The 21,146-nt window shown below is 38.3% G+C and overlaps 1 protein-coding gene across 4 annotated transcripts in view; it reads left to right on the top strand.

The window, feature by feature from the left end:
• Nucleotides 1–21,146, top strand: part of LOC125655592 (lysine-specific demethylase 5A-like) — a 41,602-nt gene that overhangs the window by 6,346 nt on the left and 14,110 nt on the right. For 2 of the 4 annotated variants that reach the window (XM_056145413.1, XM_056145412.1), the window contains 17 exons: nucleotides 545–703; nucleotides 1,385–1,504; nucleotides 4,300–4,455; nucleotides 4,685–4,777; nucleotides 6,225–6,313; nucleotides 6,606–6,768; nucleotides 8,491–8,610; nucleotides 8,776–8,970; nucleotides 9,298–9,412; nucleotides 9,916–10,107; nucleotides 10,699–10,849; nucleotides 11,682–11,796; nucleotides 12,116–12,262; nucleotides 13,765–13,976; nucleotides 14,336–14,474; nucleotides 17,835–18,014; nucleotides 20,506–20,655. In XM_056145413.1, coding sequence (XP_056001388.1) covers nucleotides 545–703; nucleotides 1,385–1,504; nucleotides 4,300–4,455; nucleotides 4,685–4,777; nucleotides 6,225–6,313; nucleotides 6,606–6,768; nucleotides 8,491–8,610; nucleotides 8,776–8,970; nucleotides 9,298–9,412; nucleotides 9,916–10,107; nucleotides 10,699–10,849; nucleotides 11,682–11,796; nucleotides 12,116–12,262; nucleotides 13,765–13,976; nucleotides 14,336–14,474; nucleotides 17,835–18,014; nucleotides 20,506–20,655 — 2,496 coding nt within the window. Of the gene's footprint in view, nucleotides 1–544; nucleotides 767–1,384; nucleotides 1,505–4,299; nucleotides 4,456–4,684; nucleotides 4,778–6,224; nucleotides 6,314–6,605; nucleotides 6,769–8,490; nucleotides 8,611–8,775; nucleotides 8,971–9,297; nucleotides 9,413–9,915; nucleotides 10,108–10,698; nucleotides 10,850–11,681; nucleotides 11,797–12,115; nucleotides 12,263–13,764; nucleotides 13,977–14,335; nucleotides 14,475–17,834; nucleotides 18,015–20,505; nucleotides 20,656–21,146 lie in introns of all 4 variants that reach the window. The other 2 variants (XM_056145411.1, XM_056145410.1) reach the window with 1 other exon arrangement.

Here is a 21,146-nt window from a genome sequence, read left to right as displayed (position 1 = left end):
GGCATACACAACAGTAAGTCTGGGAGTATCTGGGGGGGCATACACAACAGTAAGTCCGGGGTGCATACATAATAGTAAGTCCGGGGGTGCATACACAATAGTAAGTCCGGGGGTGCATACACAACAGTAAGTCTGGGAGTATCTGGGGGGGGCATACACAACAGTAAGTCCGGGGTGCATACATAATAGTAAGTCCGGGGTGCATACACAATAGTAAGTCCGGGGGTGCATACACAATAGTAAGTCCGGGGGTGCATACACAATAGTAAGTCCGGGGGGCATACACAACAGCAAGTCCAGGGGGGCATACACAACAGCAAGTCCACAAAACAAGTAAGTCGGGGGGGGGGGGGGGGGGGGGGGGGCTCAAAAATAGGGATGTTAACAAATTAGTATACTACATAGTAAATAATATCTACAAGTATGTTTTGTATATATCAGATTGGTCAATATTGGTGTTGCATAATATCATATTACGTGAATTTTGATTTGTGACCTAAAAAGACGAATGAAAGTAAAAAAGTAACACTCTTCTGTTTTAAAGGTGGACTTGTACCTGTGCCACATGTGTAACCGTGGTGACGGGGAGGAGTACATGTTGCTATGCGATGGGTGTGACGACGCATTCCACACATACTGCTTAATCCCGCCCATGCCTGAGGTCCCTAAGGGGGATTGGAGATGCCCTAAATGTGTGGCAAAGGTGAGATGCACAAAGAAATTCAGTTCTAGGATCAATCCAGATGTTACTTTAGCAGATATTCATGTATGTATAATGTAATTATGTCTCCCCTTCTCAGAAGAGGGACATATTGTTTTAGTGTGAATTCTTATTCTTCTTCCGCTTCTTCTTTCACTTCTTCTTCCACTTCTCATACAAAGTTTGTCCAGGCCATAACTTTCTAGTCTTTTTGAAATAGGCCTTTGATATTTGATATGTTGATAAATTTAATTTACTATCTTATGTTCACAACAATGTTCCCTGTTTGAAGCACATACACATATAGGCGAATGTTATGTACCCTAACTCTTAATTTCGTATTTTAAAGATAATCCCTAAATGTTTTGTTTTTTTAAACTATGGAAAATGGAAGGGGAGACATCAGTTTAAAGTGTGCTAAAACAATTCTTCCTAGTCTGTTTTATACCCCATTATAGTGCCCAAGAAATGCATTGTTTTGTCATGTCGCCAGCAGTAGGTACATTTGTATTAAGTACAACATAGATAGAATGATGTTTACTGTGTCAGAATGGGATAGTAAGGACTTGCTGTATAGTTACCTATTTTAGTTAATGTCTTTGGTCTGGTAAGCAAGAGTGATGATCTGTGCTTGCACTGAAATATGGAAACCTTGATTAAGTTTGGCTTTTCTTGTGTGACCAGGCCTGCTGCCGACCGATGAACCCGTACGGATTTGAACAAGCCAAGAAGGACTATAGTCTTCAGAGCTTTGGAGAAATGGCTGATCAGTTCAAATCCAACTACTTCAATATGCCTGTACATGTAAGTTTTTATGTTTAAAGTTCCTGTACGCATGTGCTGTTGATGTATTGATGAAGTATCACCACTGTTTAAAGTTAGCGTTTTGTAATCAAAACGAGCTCCTAATGATTTTTTTTTAAATTCGAAGCTTATATGTAGATTCTCCTCTTTGTTACATGTATATGAGTGTTAGATGAAGTCTCTTGAGGAAGACTATTTAGAGGTTGGAACATGGGCTTAATATGCTTGTCTCATCATTGTGTAGGGTTAAATAAGGATCTCTTCTTTCCCTGATAAAATTCATTTAAATTGCAAACTAATTTTGGGAGTAGGAACATTTTACTGCAATCATCTATTCCAATTATTTTTAAACAAAGAGTTTTACCTGTTTTACATTGAATCCTCAGAAATTGCTCCATTTCCTAGGGGATATAGCTAATGCCATGAAAAATGGAGAAAAAGCAATATTCTATTTTCATTGCTCAAGAGTTCAAAGACGGCAATGTCATGAATCAAAATGCACCACAGTTTACGCAAAAGTACATGTATATAATTTTTACAGGAAAAACGGTCTGGTGAAAACACAAATTTTACCAGATCAAGCAATTTTTTACCAGACGGAGCTTTTTCCAATAACATTAAATTTATGGAATATCAAGCAACTGTAACAAATTCAAAAGTTATCAAATAAGATTAAAGCAATTATGTAGTGTATAATGTGATTTATTGCACTGAAGGAAAGTAATTTAGGACTGTTCGGTGCAACGAAAATTTCACTACCATTCAATTCAATTTCAGTTCGGTTTAGATTTTATACACACCGAAAACAACAAATATGACATCCAAATGATGTGCAGAACATGTGGATTTTTATCAACAGAGATTTAAATCACTACTGTGTTGGAATTTAGTATTTTCACCACTCAGATACCAACAGAATATGGTCTGGCAGGTCATTGCAATTTATCTTTACATGACATGGTAACATTTTTGTCAGTGCTGGGGTGAAATCAACATTGTAAATAATGACACAGATTAGCAAAGCATATCTTATAGCCCACGCAAGGAAGTTGAAGAGGATATAATCAGTGATTTTTCTACATTTTTAACACGGGTCCTGTGGCTTTCGAATTTGGAAAAATTGTCGACATTTCAGTCAAATTGGTAAAAATCAATTTTATCGTAAATTGGTTTTAAAATCATATCAAACATTATATTATTTTTATTTTACACATCGAATTTTCTTTAACCTTCTAAAATTTTCATCTATTCTATCCAGATCATCATTACCATAGCTCTTTGTTAAGTCTTATGTATATAATTCACATCGAATGTTGATTTTTTTCAAATACGTTTTCCTTTCACAATTCTATTATGGGGAAAATGCAAGCTAAATTGGGGGGAAAATTGGCCATTTTTAGGAGGGGAAAGGGCCGAAATTCGGACCCAAAATGGGGCTAAAAAAAATCACTGATAATGTTTTTGACCCATCCGTCAATCCTTTTTTTGTCAGCGCAACTCCTCTGAGACCGCTCAACAGAATTTCATGAAATTTTGTAGTTAATAAGGACACACTGTGTAGATGTGCATATTCCCAGGAAATTCTGATTCAGTAATTTTTCTTGGAGTTATGCCCCTTTTGAACTTAGAATTTGGAGCCCATCTGTCCTGTTCTTGCAGTAATGCACAGCATTACCATTCATTATATGAGACATTGTCAAGCAATGTTGGAGCGTGGGGTATGTGAGCTTGCTTACTTTGCTTTCTTTCATTATCATAGAGGAAAACATTCTAATTCATGCAAATTTACGAGGTTTCAAATTCTTAGAATTTCATAATTTGTTTTTAGAAACAATGAGAAGGGAAAAAATGACAACTGGATTGGTGCTTTTTTTTTTGCTTTTTTTTTTTTTCCATCAGACACTCGGTCCTGTATTCGGATTTTTTCGACCGGCCCGACCAAAAACACTGACGGTCACATAGAATGCACAAATTGAATTCCTCCATATATACATGTACATATACCTGTAGATCATTTAAGGTAGTACTCTACATCGTCATAATGGCTGACTTCCTTTAAAAACATGGATGAAAAAATCGATATCAGCAATATTTGACTTTTCCTTTTCCATTTAAATACCTAGCCGAGTAGCTCAGTAGGTTGGCACATCGACTGCTAAACTGTAGGTCGCGGGTTCTAGTCCAGCAGGGGTTTTAAATTTTTTTCAGATTACCTTCTACTAAAACTGTATTTTTTGACAAAATAAAGTAAATTTGAACATTTTCAACTTCAAAATACTGTTGTACATGTCCTCCACTTTTCATCTACATCAAATTTCTCTGGTGTAGCAAACCTCCTTAAATTTCATTTCCTATTTCTGATAGCAAATTTTTTAAGTCGCAGAGTTTCAGGAATATTCTGGTCTGAAGGTTTTGACCACCAAAAATTCTTTCGGACATAAATAGGGTAGTGGAACATTTTAATGATCAGATAGGATCGTCTGTCGAGAAGTTTTCTATACATGTGAACTCTTTCATACATAGTCAGCAAAAGAGCATACATCTTGGAATTTATACCACCTATCATGAGAAGGTCGGTGTGGACTCTGTTACTGCCTAACAAATATACATATGATATGCAAGTTTCTAAATGACTTTGTATGCAGGGATTTTAGTAAAGAAGGTTGAGAGTTTATGTCATGGGAAGATTGGGATACTTTGAGACATTCAAAGTCTTGTCGTGGCTGTATCGTAATTTGAACGATAAAGTTCTGTGGTGTGTAGTTTGCTGTAGTGATGTGGTTGATTTTCTGAAGATGGTGCCGTGCGAGTCAGTGGAGAAGGAATTCTGGCGGCTGGTGAACTGTATCGAGGAAGACGTGTCAGTTGAGTACGGAGCAGATATCCACGCATCGGAGATGGGAAGCGGATTTCCCACCAAAGACACAAAGGACATGTTCCCAGAAGACGAGGTGAGTATTGGAGAGAGAGAGAGAGGGGGGAGGGGCATAACCCCAGATGAGGTGAATGTTGCTTTTTTGACATATTATGTTGATGTTAATGCTGTAGTTTAATCTTTTTTAAAGATCAGAATGCATGTTAAACTCTGAAATATACGGATTGGACTGTAAGATTTTGTGATTTAAAGTTTTCACCACACGTAAAAGAGAATGAGATACAAATGTGTCCTTGTCTCTGTAGGAATATATCAATTCTGGCTGGAATCTGAACAATCTCCCTGTCCTGGAGCAGTCGGTACTCTGTCACATAAATGCAGACATCTCCGGAATGAAGGCAAGTAGTAACTCTATAATGAGGGTATTGTGGAAACTTATGTCAGAAATGTCTAGTTAAGTGATTTAAAGATTTCTTTCTTATCCTGGTAACTGTTTCTCTGTGGTAATGCAGAACTATTTCTCTGTGGTGATGCAGAACTGTTTCTCTGTGGTGATGCACAACTATTTCTCTGTGGTAATGCAGAACTATTTCTCTGTGGTGATGCACAACTATTTCTCTGTGATGATGCAGAACTATTTCTCTGTGGTAATGCAGAACTATTTCTCTGTGGTAATGCAGAACTATTTCTCTGTGGTGATGCACAACTATTTCTCTGTGGTAATGCAGAACTATTTCTCTGTGGTAATGCAGAACTATTTCTCTGTGGTGATGCACAACTATTTCTCTGTGGTGATGCACAACTATTTCTCTGTGGTAATGCAGAACTGTTTCTCTGTGGTGATGCAGAAATATTTCTCTGTGGTAATACAGAACTATTTCTCTGGTGATGCAGAACTATTTCTCTGTGGTGATGCAAAACTATTTCTCTGTGGTAATGCAGAACTGTTTCTCTGTGGTGATGCAGAAATATTTCTCTGTGGTAATACAGAACTATTTCTCTGTGGTGATGCACAACTATTTCTCTGTGGTAATGCAGAACTGTTTCTCTGTGGTGATGCACAACTATTTATCTGTGGTGATGCACAACTATTTCTCTGTGGTAATGCAGAACTATTTCTCTGTGGTGATGCAAAACTATTTCTCTGTGGTAATGCAGAACTGTTTCTCTGTGGTGATGCAGAAATATTTCTCTGGGGTGATGCAAAACTATTTCTCTGTGGTGATGCAGAACTATTTCTCTGTGGTGATGCAGAACTATTTCTCTGTGGTAATGCAGAACTATTTCTCTGTGGTGATGCACAACTATTTCTCTGTGATAATGCAGAACTATTTCTCTGTGGTGATGCACAACTATTTCTCTGTGGTAATGCAGAACTATTTCTCTATGGTAATGCAAAACTATTTCTCTGTGGTAATGCAGAACTATTTCTCTGTGGTGATGCACAACTATTTCTCTGGTGATGCACAACTATTTCTCTGTGGTAATGCACAACTATTTCTCTGTGATAATGCAGAACTGTTTCTCTGTGGTGATGCAGAAATATTTCTCTGTGGTAATACAGAACTATTTCTCTGGTGATGCACAACTATTTCTCTGTGGTGATGCAGAACTGTTTCTCTGTGGTGATGCAAAACTATTTCTCTGTGGTGATGCACAACTATTTCTCTGTGGTGATGCACAACTATTTCTCTGTGGTGATGCAAAACTATTTCTCTGTGGTGATGCAAAACTATTTCTCTGTGGTGATGCAGAACTATTTCTCTGTGGTGATGCACAACTATTTCTCTGTGGTAATGCACAACTATTTCTCTGTGGTAATGCAGAACTATTTCTAACCAACAGGTTCCATGGTGCTATGTGGGGATGTGTTTCTCAAGTTTCTGCTGGCATAACGAGGACCATTGGAGTTACTCCATCAACTACATGCACTGGTAAGAGTTTACATGCACTAGTTAGGGTTACTATGCACTGATACAATGTTACCAGACATTTTGTCTGTGATAAGGTGTTCAAATACCATTGAATATGTTTGATGTTGTCCAGAGGGTTCAGTGTTGCCTGCCTTTCCTTAAAACTCTCTTAGTTATTTATAAAAAGTTTCTTTGAAGCTGAAAACTAATCAATCCTCCCAAACAAAGGTTAAATAAAGGTAGTTAGCAGTTATTGTGCTTGTTTTGGTGGATAATTTACAAGAGTTACCCTACATTAATGTCTGGGTTTCAGGGGGGAACCTAAAACTTGGTATGGTGTCCCTGGCTCCATGGCCGACCTTTTTGAGGATGTGATGAAGAAGAGCGCCCCAGAACTGTTTGAAGCCTCCCCGGATCTTCTGCATCAGCTGACCACCATCATGAACCCCAACATTCTCATGGACCACGGAGTTCCCGTAAGTATCTGAACCTTCCCTGCCATAGAGATCAATAACCAGTTATTGGTTGTACAGTAAAGCATGCTTATAGCTAAGTGCTTGGGACGAACAATTACAGTATAACACGCTTATAGTGTAGTGCTGGGGGGGGGGGATGAACAATTACAGTAAAATATGTATATAGTGAAGTGCTGGGGGGGGGGATGAACAAATACAGTAAAACACATTTATAGTGAAGTGCCGGGGGGGGGGGGGGGGGGGGGGGGGGTGAACAATTACAGTAAAACATGCTTATAGTGAAGTGCTGGGGATGGACAATGTTGATTTGTTACAAATGAATTCGTTATATGCATTAAGTTCATTATATGTTTTAAAACTACATGGAATGAAAATTAATTTGCTGTAAGTGTGAACTCATTATAAGTGTGTTCACTGTAACCATGTTTTACTGTATTTAATTCATTATAAATGTGTCACTGTAACTATAAGCATGTTTTATTGTAATTCATGATTTCAATGAGATAAATATATGGGTAAAGCTGGCTTATTAAGAATTCTTAGAAACATGTGTATTAGTGATGGGCAATCGGACAATTCAATCGATTAATGATTGATTATAATCGCAGTTGTCATTGAAGTGGGGTTTTTTTTCTCTCAAAATAGATAACAAAATCTGAACATATGGAAGCAACATTTAAATTTTTCTTTGTTCCTTTTGTTCACGGGTAAATGAATCAGAATTTCAATATATCAAGTAATGGAATTTATTATATTCATTATGTCTGAAAGTTATCAGTCATACTCCTTTATCTGACTGTTGAATGTCGTTGAACTACCATAAATTCTCCTGCCATTTTGTTTGCTTGTTTTTTGATCAGGTTTGACATACAGAAAAGAAAATTTGAACAAAATTGAATTGATTGCCGGATTTTTATTTTGGTCAACGATGTCGGCGACTATTATTTTGTAATCGATTAGTAGCATTATAGAGCTCTAAACGACCGACAATCGATCATTGGGGACAATCCTTTCATCACTAATCTGTATTCCATTCTGTATAATACATTCAAGTATGGATGTATGTTATGAATCTGATGGGGCATGATTAACATTTTATTGTAACCTAGATTTCCTTACAGGCAAGTTCCTTATAAGTGAGCTCTACTGTACCTGTCAGTGAACAGCCTGTGTGTGGCCTGTTTCAAACATGATCTTTTAATGCCCTACCATGAATATAGCCAGGGCATATAGTGTTTGTCATGTCTGTCTACCATTCTTGGGAGTTTCATCATGCTTTGTGTTTAGCTCAGTTTTAAGAAAAATATTCAAAAATATTTTTTCAAACCTTATGCTGATACATATGAGTGATATCTATTCAACTGCGTCAATGTTTTTTTTTATTTTGACCTTTCCTTTGACCTTGCTTCGTATTACTAGATATGCAAATTAGTGTGACTGAAGGACAGATGAAAGGATGGAATACGAACGTGACAAATACTATGAGCCCCGGCCATATTTATGTCGCACTGGGCGGGGTATTCATGTCCTGTGGACATATTTCTAGTTATTTTAAGCCCTTGCTTTCCATCCGAATGTGAAAACTTACATGTTCACATGTGTTGTGTAAGAGACAGAATGATGTGTCAGAGCAGGTTCATTAACTCACAGACACTGTCTTCGAGAAGTATATTGATTTCAATGCCAGGGGTCAGAAAAGTTATTTAAGATATTTTTCTCTAGATTGTCCGCACCAACCAACATGCAGGAGAATTTATCATCACTTTTCCCAGAGCCTACCATGCTGGATTTAACCAAGGCTATAACTTTGCTGAAGCTGTCAACTTCGCTCCTGCTGACTGGGTAAGTTCCGGAAGTTAGGATTTCTCGGTTCCTGATCCATATGAGAGCAAAATGTTTGTACATGTACATTTTATTTAAAACTTTCTTTGTATTGTTCTTCGTTTAGTGTATAAAACATAGAATTTAAAACTTTCCTTGTGTTGTACTTTGTATTGGGTTTTTCAGCTTCCCATGGGGCGTGCTTGCATTGAACACTACAGGGCATTGTGTCGTCAGTGCGTTTTCTCTCATGAGGAGTTAGTATGTAAGATGGCAGCTGATCCTGATAACCTAGATCTGATTATTGCAGCCAGCACACACCGAGACTTGCTAGCTATCGTGGAGGATGAGCGAAAGCAACGCAAAACACTGCTAGAATTGGTAAATGACACAGACACTGAACGCTGTATCAGATTAGTTTGACTAGATTGATATTCTAAAAGCCCTGCTTAGGAATAGACTCATTATGTGTATGATATTGAACACTGGGCAGAAAATATTGGTACAATGTGTTCCTTTAAAATGGGCTCTTGAATGATTAAAAACTGATTTTGAGTAGAGTGATTTTCGTACCCTTCAAGTAGTGTATCTCAGAAGGGAGAGGATGGCAATCAAACATTAAAAGATTCATGAAATTATTTTTTGAGTTTTCTCATTTTGATAATGTGGATGCCCAGGGACTGTACAAACTTGTTTTGTGATTTACAGGGGACGAAGGAAGCTGAGCGTGAAGCGTTCGAGCTCCTCCCCGATGACGAGCGACAATGTGACTTCTGTAAAACCACCTGCTTCCTGTCGGCTGTCACCTGTCCCTGCAAACCAAGTAAGTCGTCTGTCATATAGATTTGTCATCACTGCATGGGGTTCGCTTTTGTCTTTATTTGTAATTCGTATGTGATTTGTTGTTGTCTATACCTGTGATTTTATAATTTCAACAGTGAAATAATATAATTTTCCCATTCAATTAATGAAAATGATATTTTCGCAGTGTGAAAATAACTGATTCCGACGTCGTATTGTGTATTAATATACATCCCTTAAGATTTGAAATGAACATGTTCTTAAAGCAAAGAAAATGTAATAAACAGAAAATTCAATGCGTTTTACTTGGATATTGGATTTATTTCACTCGTAAAGAATTTTAAAAATATATTTTGACTCATCCTTCGCATAAGATTAAATCCTGTCTTACTCATGAAGTAAATTCCATATCTAAGTTCGAAACACTAAACATCCGCTATTTAAGCAATTGAAAGGGAAAAAAGACCACTTTTGATCTGTGGATCCTTGTAATATTAACTTGTCCATTTCTGATGACTGTTGTAGATAAAGTTGTGTGTATTCATCATGTGGACAGACTGTGTGCTTGCAATCCATCACAGTACTGTCTGAGATATAGATACACGCTAGACGAATTACCCACAATGCTTCACCGTCTGAAGGTCCGAGCGGAGTCGTTTGACAACTGGACGACTAAGGTCAGAGCCGCGTTGGAAGCTGAAGAGGATGAGAAAGTGGGTGAGTAGATGGAAGACACAAGAATTAAATGGTTAAGAGCCTCATGAAATGGTTCTGAGACTCAAGCTCTTTTCGACATGTACGACCTTGAAATCACTGAGGGAGGAACAACACACCCAAGGAATTTGATATGGATGAAAAGTGGAGGATATGTGCAATAATATTTTGAAATTGAAAAGTTTCAGATTTACTTATTTGGATAGAAAATGCAGTTTTAGTAGAAAGTAATCTTTAAAAATTTAAAACCCCTGCTAGACTCAAACCCGCTCTCTACTGATCAGAAGTCGACACCCTGAGCTACCCAGCTAGATGATTAGATTTAAAAGAAATATACAAATATAACTGATATTTATATTTTCATTCATGTTTTGAAAGGAAATCAGCCATTACGAGGATGTATTGTTCCTCCTTAACCTAGAATGTCAGATTGTTAGAGGATTTGAATTCATAGAAAATTTTTAAATCTTTTAATGGACTAAATGTCTGGTTAAAGTATATTATTTTATCAGATCTACCACGGTTTTATCAGACTGATATTTTCCGTAAACTAGAAGTGGATAATTTTGTCAATGTGTGTGGGATCTGTTTTAGATCTGCCTGATTTGAAGGAATACATTGCTGAAGCAGAGGAGAAGAGATTTCCGGATTCCGAGTTGATGCAGCAGTTAGTGATGGCAGTCAATGAAGCAGAGAAATGTGCAAACGTAGCAGCTCAGCTTGTGTCCAAGAAAGCTAGAACCAGGTCAGTGAAGGTTCACAGGTTAAAGGTTACGTTGACTGTCTATTAAAGGTCAGGTGGAGAAAAACCATCTTTTTTCCTTCTCTGGATGTTGTGTAGGCTGAAATGTTGTGGAATCCGTACCCTTATTCGAACACACAGACTTTCAATTTTATCTTGATAAATATTCTCAGACACTGTATTTTGGATATTGTTGAATCCAGAAAAACGTACGATAGCAAACATACATGTACCTGAAGTAGACAAGTTCACTGTACATGTTGGTTGTACATTGTTGTACATCCCACTCGACAATCTTTCACTCGTATAAAGATGTCACCATTGCCGATGAAGGGCTGCAAAATTTAGGCTTATGCTCGGCGTTTACGGCCTTTGAACAGGGAGGGATCTTTATCGTTCCACACCTGCTGTGACACAGGGCCTTGGTTTTTGCAGTCTCATCCGAAGGAGCGCCCCCTTTTAGTTTGTGCATGTTGTATCAGACCCTTTTGCAGGAAGTAATGAGTAAATTTAGGATCAACACATGAAATGAAAGCGATTCAATTAAGAAAGAAAATGACCAGATAACACCAAAAACCTACAAAGACCAAGGTGGCAAAAGTTTGGGATAGCAGTCAAGGGGGCATAACTCTTGTATGGTTGATAATTCTTTGTTGTACACATTCCATTGGGAGGTATATTATGTTAAACAGAATCGGTACATAATGTGCATGTATATTTCATGCGGATTTCTTGTGATGGACCAGCACATCAGGAAACCTTTGGAAGAGCTTTATTTATTTTCTGTCAATTTGCACTGAATAAAAAATTTTGAAACTTAATTTGTGAATTTCAGAAATCGCCACAATGATGGGAAATACATTGCCAAGCTAAGTCTAGAGGAACTGAATTGTTTCTATGAACAAGTGGCCAGCCTGGCCTGTGTCATCAAGGAGGCCAAACTGGTCAAGGTAGGCAGCGGTGTGATGGCTGTTCAATATTAGCAAACAAATCGTGCATATGTTGTTGTTGGTTTTTTTTAAATCAAGTGTCCACAAACGAGTAGAATAAAATGTTGGATGGGGATTTTCTTCTTACAATGGAAATGGGGGTGGGGTTTACTTCCATATGTAACATTGATTGGGTATGTAAGTGGGTGTGTTATGTCGGTGAATGTGTGCTTGCATATTTTAGTACTACATTCTCACATTCTGAGAGAAATCCCAATTGCTTCTGCCTGGTAAAGCTGGGTTTTGTTTGTGAATGCTCATTTCTTCTGTCTGTAAACAGGAGCTGCTGGACAAAGTCACTCAGTTCCAGAAGGATGCGCTGGAGGCTTTGGATGCCGAGAGCCCGGACTCCGAAAAGCTGGAACAACTGATCGAGTTCAGTGTCACACTAGATGTGGACCTCCAGGAAATTCCAAGACTCAAGCAGGTCAGGAAAATCTCTAGCGGTTTTTTTGTAGACTTGACTGTGATTTTGTCTTAGGGCTGTTCCAGAAATGATCAAATGGGGGGGTCGGGCGACAAATGATATTTTTTTGTGTGGGTGGTCGTATTTTTTCATATTTTAATTTGTCCGTGGTTGGACTGTTAAAAAAATATTTATTATGGGTAGTGGGTAGTTTCTATTGTTTTATTTTGTGCCACGTGGGTGTTGAGTTTTCAGAATATTTTTATTGTCGCTCTTGTCGTGTTGGTTACAAAATGTTGGAAGGAAAATTGAAAACGTGCTTTCGAAATGCTGCTTTCGAAATCGGAAATCGGAAGTAACATAGAACTATTCGAGTTGTCGCTCTTTGCAGCGCATAACTTTCCATTACAGCACTCTTCAAATTAGAGGCGCGTTTAGAAGGGTCCCTATGGACGTGATGGCGGCGAACTCTGTTCTGTAGATTATTACAGTTTACAGTGCATCGATTTTGGGAATATTTTGAAACCAATAGGTATTCCGTTTTCTAATAAAAATAGGCAAACCTTAGTTGATTTATACGAGGGTACCGATGCGTTATATTTATCAGTCGGTGTGATGGTGATATAGAGGCCTCCGGGCGCGGGCTCCATTAGAAGACGAACGATTCGTGGAAAAACATATCCATACCCATTTCATGATAATAGCATCGTTTGGACTCCCAATCTTTCCAACATTCCCGCCATAGATGCCTTTGATTGTTGATGTGACATCGTTTCTTCAGAACTACTGTGATACAATGTCGCACAGGCATTACCGCGTCATTGACTAGAATGTTTGTTCCGAAAACCTCGCGAGATTTGTACCGTTTTCATTTTTAAAAATATTTTTGTGGTGGGTCTGTTTAGTTTTTTTTTTTTTTTAGATGGGTCATTGTAAAATGAGTTTATTAATTTGATGGGTCATGGGGTAATTTTTTATTTTTTTTTATGGGTGCTTGGTATATACAAAATACAAAAGGTGCCTCCCGACCCCCCCCCCCCCATGTATTTATTTCTGGAATAGCCCTTATTGGATATAAAGAAAATTTGTTAAAAGTAAAGTATGCCTAATTTTCCATTCATGTAAATTATCATTGCATGAAATGAAAATCCACCAGTAAATGAAGTGTTGGCATTGCAAATTAAAAATCTGCCGAAATTTCACGACAACAAAACGACCCGATATCACGCTGCTGTGACCTTATTCTACTGCGACCTCTGTTGAAGCAATTTTCAAATACTGAGATTTTAGATCTTGCTTTATGACAAAATAATTGTAAATATTGATATTTTCATACACAGTCAGCCCTTCTTTTTGTTTCTGTGGAAATTGTGAAATCTTGAACAAGTTCTATTATTGGGCTCAGATGTTGTTGTAATATGTGTATTTATTCTTGCAATTTACAAATGTTCGTAACTTACTTGAAAATTCACTACGAAATCTTACACCGATCACTACTGAACGTGGAAAATTCTTCCAAACAGGTGTTGCTGCAGGCTAAATGGCTTGATGAGGTTAAACTGACCCTTCTCGAGGACCAACAGCAAGTGACCTTGGAGTCTATGAGGAAACTGATGGAGGCAGGGGTGGGGCTGGCCCCTCACCCTGCCGTGGAGAAGGCCATGGCTGAATTACAGGAACTACTGACCGTCAGTGAGAGATGGGAAGAAAAAGCCAGGATCTGTTTACAGGCCAGGTAAGGGGGAGGATCAAAGTGTTTCTTAAGGATTGGGGTGGAAAGTGGAAAAGCTCATTTGGGAAATTGAAAATGTTTTTTGTTTTTATTAATTAATATAATTCCAGGATTAGTATGATTAATCTGTATTTTTCAGAATCTTGTCCATCTTTCCATCAGTCTGTGACAAGAAGTTTAACTTGTCCATAACTTTACAGATACTTTTGTTTGTGACATGTATAATGTATAGTCATTGTGAAAATGCCTTTCTTCTGACACCTACTTGAACTAATGTCTCCAAACAATAAATGAGAGTTGCCCATCTTCCGCATGCTTCAGTCGAAGATGATTTGTGAGAAAAGATGATTTGTTTATTGCAGACCACGTCACGTCATGGCAACATTAGAGGCCATCATTAATGAAGCGAAGGGTATCCCAGCATTCCTTCCTAATGTCAGCGCCCTCAAAGACGCCTTAAAGAAAGCCAAGGATTGGACTCAGAAGGTGGAGACAGTTCAGGTCAGTTCCCTAAAGGTCATTTCCACCTCCTGCTGCCCTCTCTAACATTGAACGCCATGTGCTGTACACATACATGTACATTCCAAAAATTCTCAGATCGGGTCGGTTCAAAATCTTATAATTCGGGTTTGGGTATTTCAGTACGTGTCAATATAGCTATTTTAAAAGTTTAATATATAAGTTAAAATCAAAAACCTTTTTATGCCCCCGAGATCGGAGTTCACGGGGGGCATATTGTTTTTGTCCTGTCTGTCATTCTGTAATTCTGTCTGAAACTTTAACCTTGCTAATAACTTTTGAACAGTAAGTGATAGAGCTTTGATATTTCACACGAGTATTCCTTATGACAAGACCTTTCCGTGGGTACCGACATTTTTGACCCCTTGACCTTGAGTGTTTGACCTACTTTTTGAAAACTTCAACCTTGCTAATAACTTTTGAACAGTAAGTGATAGAGCTTTGATATTTCACATGAGTATTCCTTGTGACAAGACCTTTCCATGGGTACCGACATTTTTTGACCCTGTGTCCTTGACCTTGGGAGTTTGACCTACTTTTTGGCCGGGTTGCACAAAGTGCAAATCCGGTCTATAGTATGGTGAAGTGCGGGCGGGCGGGCGGCCGGTTGGGGAAATTTTGTGAAATCAACTCCTCCTACAGTTTTTTATGTACAACCTTGAAACTTTGCAGAAAGTAAGTATATATATTGAAGTTATGCACTAGGTTTTTTGAAGTCTGACCTTTGTCGAATATGGGCGCTACAGCAAAAAGTTGTTACTAAAAATAGAGTTCAACTTGAAAAAGGTAAATGAGATTATCTTTTGTGGTTAAATTTAGTTGCACTACCTCTGAGGAAAAATTCAATTATATATGAATGTCAAATTTTCTGGGCATGAGTTGTAAATTTGCAATATAAATAGAGAAATTCTGTTTCTTTATCATATAATCATATACAATTCAAGCACCTGAAGTTATTGTTCATTTTAGTTATTATTACTTAATAGTACATATATCAGCAGTGCTCCAAGTTGCGAGTAAAACGGTCGCATTTGCGACCAGAAAATCAATTTTGCGACTAGAGATTATAATTAAGTCGCATTTTCGCGAGTGAAGAAAATTTGGGCAACCAGTAAAATTTTAGAATCGGGATCGGAAGTCTGAATAAATATTTTTAGTCTCGGTCAGAACAATCAAGATGGCGGGAAAACGAGGTTTAGAGCACTTGGGATTTATCAATAGTAAAAAACAGAAGCCTCAGCCTTGTACATGTAACAAAGAAATTCAAGAATCACACGGGGAAAGTTCTGCATCAAAAGATGGCGTATCAATGTCTAAAGAGAAATGCAAAAGTAAAGGAAGAACCCCAGTCCTGAAATGGCGGAGGAAATTTTCGTGATGGCAAAATGTTTTGCAGAATTTGTGAGGCCAATAAGCCAGCAACATCCACAATTTCTAGACATCCATTGTCCTATTTCGCCATGACCGAGTGTACATCTGTCATACATGGAAATGTGACTATTCACGGTAACAGTAAGAGACATGTCGTTGTCCGTGACTGCATTATTAGCAGTAAGTCGAGCGGGGCAACAGATAACTACCACCAAATAAATCCCTACCCAAATTATTTACTCTAAATATTGCAACCCGGCCAATTGAGTCTTTGACCCATTTTTGAAAACTTTAACCTTGCTAATAACTTTTGAACAGTAAGTGATAGAGCTTTGATATTTCACACCAGTATTTCTTGTGATAAGACCTTTCTGTTTGTACTAAACCTTTTGACCTTGACATTTAACCTACTTTTTAAAAAATTTACATTGGTCATAACTTCTAGATGGTAAATATTAGAGCTTTCATATTGTACATGTGCATTTCTTGTGACAAGATCTTTCTACTGGTACCAAGATATTTGTCCTTCTGACCTTGACCATCTTCGGAATTGGCCATTATCGGGGGCATTTGTGTTTCACAAACACATCTTGTTTTGTATTTTGTTACAATAACTACTCACAAATGTGGACTGATTTAGACTCGACATTCATGCATTGTCACTTCTACTCATTTCCATTCCATGCATTCGTTGTTTTGTCATTGACAATGTTGATCCTGTGGCGTATTTTGAATGTGTCTGACATAACTTGCATACTGTTATTGTTTTGTCCAGAATGCCATCATTATACCCCCCGCAACAAAGTTGTGGGGTGGTATACTGGAATCGGGTTGTCCGTCTGTAGACGCAATGGTTTCCGGGCTCTAAAGCATTATCCTTTCCACCTACCATCACCATATCATATATATGGACTACCCATGGGATGAAGATGTTCCCTATCGATTTTGGGGTCCAAAGGTCAAGTGCACTGGACATTGAAGTAGCAATATGGTTTCCGGGCTCTAAAACGTTATCCTTTCCACCTACAGTCACCATATCATACATATGGACTACCCATGGGATGAAGATGTTCCCTATCGATTTTGGGGTCAAAAGGTCAAAGGTCAAGCACACTAGACATCGAAGTAGCAATATGGTTTCCGGGCTCTAAAGCGTTATCCTTTCCACCTACAGTCACCATATCATACATATGGACTACCCATGGGATGAAGATGTTCCCTATCGATTTTGAGGTCAAAGGTCATGCGCACTGGACATCGAAGTAGCAATATGGTTTCCATTTAAATTCTTTAACGGCTTTTTTCATCACATGGAACACCCTTTGGGAGATTGGAGTAAGCGGGGGGTATTCTTAGTGAGCATTGCTCACAGTACCTCTTGTTTATCAATTGATCAAAATACAGCCACATTTGAGGATTTTTCTGCCATTTTGTTTAAATGGATTTCTAAAATAATCATTCCAATCGGAACTCCTCGAATGTCTCGCGCACTCAACATAGATCTCCGATGTAATACGATGGCATCCATGAGTGAATTTGATGCATTGTCAACTATGACATCACAGCTTACTGCACTACGTTACGTACGTCATAGCTAGCAATGCATCAAATTAACTCATGGAGTTCCGATTGATAATGATTCTATTGTAAAAATTGAATCCGAACCGAAATACGGAAACAATGAACCGAACCCAACCCGAACAACTCGACCCGAACAACTCGACCCTCAATTTTCAGTTATATCGAGTACCCATTGCTGCCCTGATTCATACAGTAAAACCTGTCTTGATCCAGAGGCTGTGTAATCCAAAATGTTATATAAACCCTATATTTGCGTTTTGAATTATATTTTATGAATACTGTTTCTTTATGGCAATAAGCACATCCTTATAATACAAGTTTCACTATCACTGAGTCCTCAGAAACTCTGCTCTTTTCTTCATACATGTGTTTCTCAATTTGTGTGTACAGAATTCCGACTCTTACCCCTATCTGGATGCCCTGGAGAGTTTAGTGAACAAAGGCCGACCCATCCCGGTCCGTCTGGATCAGCTTCCACAGGTGGAGTCTCAGGTGGCAGCCGCCAAGTCATGGCGTGAGAGAACTGCAAGGACTTTCCTAAAGAAGAACTGCACTTACTCACTGCTAGAGGTAGAGTTTTTCTTATAGAAGATAACAGAATTTTTTTTTACGTACCTTAATATGTAATGGTTAAATCTGCACCAATATGAATAGCTTTTCTGTTTAACTACTGATGATTGAATTGTTTTTCTCATGCCGGTAAGTGAGAAAGTTTCCCAGTTTACTTTCGGAAGGTCGGTGGTCTCTTCCCAGGTACATTGTATCTTTGTTCTCTCTTACACCAATAAAAACTTGCCGCCACCAGATAACTGAAAAATTGTTGAGTGTGGCGGAAAACATCAATCAGTCAATCAATTGATCAAGAATATTACAGAAGCATTAGACTTCATTTGGGGTTCATTTGCATCCCTTTACCACATATTTATACAATTAATGCACAATTCATTGAACATTTCAATGTACAGAAACCATATATCAGTGAAACTGATGTGCTCAGTGACAATTGTTATCAGCTAGTCTTAGGTGAGAACCTCGTTAAGTTGTTAGAACTTGTGTGTTCGAGCCCTTTGTATATTATATATGCAATGAAATATGTTCAAATCAACTGATCCCTGTTTAACTGTAAACTTTCTGCAATCGAAAGATCTACTGTTAAAATAAAAGCTTTAATAAAGGGCTGATTAATGCCATTACCGTAGAAGTCAATTTTTAGTGAGACACAAATTTAGCATTTTTTTCATTTAAAATGGGTATATATCTAACAAGAGCTGATTTTGGTGACTTTATAATTCCGGGATAGATAAATATTACCTCCGATATGGAATAAATTGTAAGCGATATTTAATTTTAGCAATCTCATCACTCTCGCTAATAATGCCATAATTGAATCCTAGATAAAAATCCCACTTACATGTATGTGGTATTTGAATGAACTTTACATGGTATGAATTTTTGTGTGAATGTTCCCCATTAAATGACTCCCTCCACTGTACGTGTTGTCCCCATTAAATGACTCCCTCCACTGTACGTGTTGTCATTAAATGACTCCTTCACTGTACGTGTTGTCATTAAATGACTCCCTTCACTGTTGTCTCCATTAAATGACTCCCTTCACTGTTGTCTCCATTAAATGACTCCCTTCACTGTACGTGTTGTCCCCAATAAATGACTCCTTCACTGTAGGTGTTGTCATTAAATGACTCCCTTCACTGTAGGTGTTGTCCCCATTAAATGACTCCCTTCACTGTAGATGTTGTCATTAAATGACTCCTTCACTGTACGTGTTGTCATTAAATGACTCCCTTCACTGTCAGTGTTGTCATTAAATGACTCCTTCACTGTACGTGTTGTCATTAAATGACTCCTTCACTGTAGATGTTGTCATTAAATGACTCCCTCCACTGTACGTGTTGTCCCCATTGACTCCTTCACTGTAGATGTTGTCCCCATTAAATGACTCCTTCACTGTAGGTGTTGTCATTAAATGACTCCCTCCACTGTACGTGTTGTCCCCATTAAATGACTCCCTTCACTGTTGTCTCCATTAAATGACTCCCTTCACTGTTGTCCCCATTAAATGACTCCCTTCACTGTAGATGTTGTCCCCATTAAATGACTCCCTTCACTGTTGGTGTTGTCATTAAATGACTCCCTTCACTGTAGATGTTGTCCCCATTAAATGACTCCTTCACTGTAGGTGTTGTCATTAAATGACTCCCTTCACTGTAGATGTTGTCCCCATTAAATGACTCCTTCACTGTACGTGTTGTCATTAAATGACTCCTTCACTGTAGGTGTTGTCCCCATTAAATGACTCCTTCACTGTAGGTGTTGTCATTAAATGACTCCCTTCACTGTAGATGTGTCCCCATTAAATGACTCCTTCACTGTAGGTGTTGTCATTAAATGACTCCTTCACTGTAGGTGTTGTCATTAAATGACTCCCTCCACTGTACGTGTTGTCCCCATTGACTCCTTCACTGCAGATGTTGTCCCCATTAAATGACTCCTTCACTGTAGATGTTGTCATTAAATGACTCCCTTCACTGTACGTGTTGTCATTAAATGACTCCTTCACTGTACGTGTTGTCATTAAATGACTCCCTCCACTGTACGTGTTGTCCCCATTAAATGACTCCCTTCACTGTTGTCCCCATTAAATGACTCCCTTCACTGTAGATGTTGTCCCCATTAAATGACTCCCTTCACTGTACGTGTTGTCATTAAATGACTCCTTCACTGTAGGTGTTGTCCCCATTAAATGACTCCTTCACTGTAGGTGTTGTCATTAAATGACTCCCTTCACTGTAGATGTTGTCCCCATTAAATGACTCCTTCACTGTAGGTGTTGTCATTAAATGACTCCTTCACTGTAGATGTTGTCATTAAATGACTCCCTTCACTGTAGGTGTTGTCATTAAATGACTCCCTTCACTGTAGATGTTGTCCCCATTAAATGACTCCCTTCACTGTTGTCCCCATTAAATGACTTCCTTCACTGTTGTCCCCATTAAATGACTCCTTCACTGTTGTCTCCATTAAATGGCTCCTTTCACTGTAGGTGTTGTCCCCCAGAGCAGACATTGGAATCTACAGCAGCAGTAAGAAAACGAAGAAGAAAATCAAGGAGGAGGGAAGAGATCGCCGTGACAGCGAGAATAACAACCAATCGGATTACAGAGTGGACGAGCAGAGGGACCCGGCAGCCATTGTAAGTACTTGTATGATTTTGTGATTTCAAACTCCTGTATTCATTGTAAACTACTAATGTGATTTCAATCTCCTGTTCTCATTGTCAGTACTTTATGTGATTTCAATCTCCTGTTCTCATTGTCAGTACTTTATGTGATTTCAATCTCTTGTTCTCATTGTCAGTACTTTATGTGATTTCAATCTCCTGTAGTATAGTTGTTGTGTGTTCATGTATATATACACAGATAAAAACACTGTCATCGAGAAATTTGATAAAGGCACTGTTGGTCGAGAAATTTGATAATGGCAGTGTCAGTCGAGAAGTTTGATGAAAACACTGTCAGTTGAGAAATTTGATGACACTGTTAGTTGAGAAATTTGATAAAAGCACTGTCAGTTGAGAATTTGATAAAGGCAGTGTCAGTCAAGAAGTTTGATGAAAACACTGTCAGTCGAGAAATTTGATAATGACACTGTCAGTTGAGAAATTTGATAATGACACTGTCGGTT

This window comes from Ostrea edulis, chromosome 7 (assembly GCF_947568905.1).
Source record: "Ostrea edulis chromosome 7, xbOstEdul1.1, whole genome shotgun sequence".
Lineage (NCBI taxonomy): Eukaryota > Metazoa > Mollusca > Bivalvia > Ostreida > Ostreidae > Ostrea > Ostrea edulis.
This window is presented reverse-complemented; position numbering and strand designations above follow the sequence as displayed.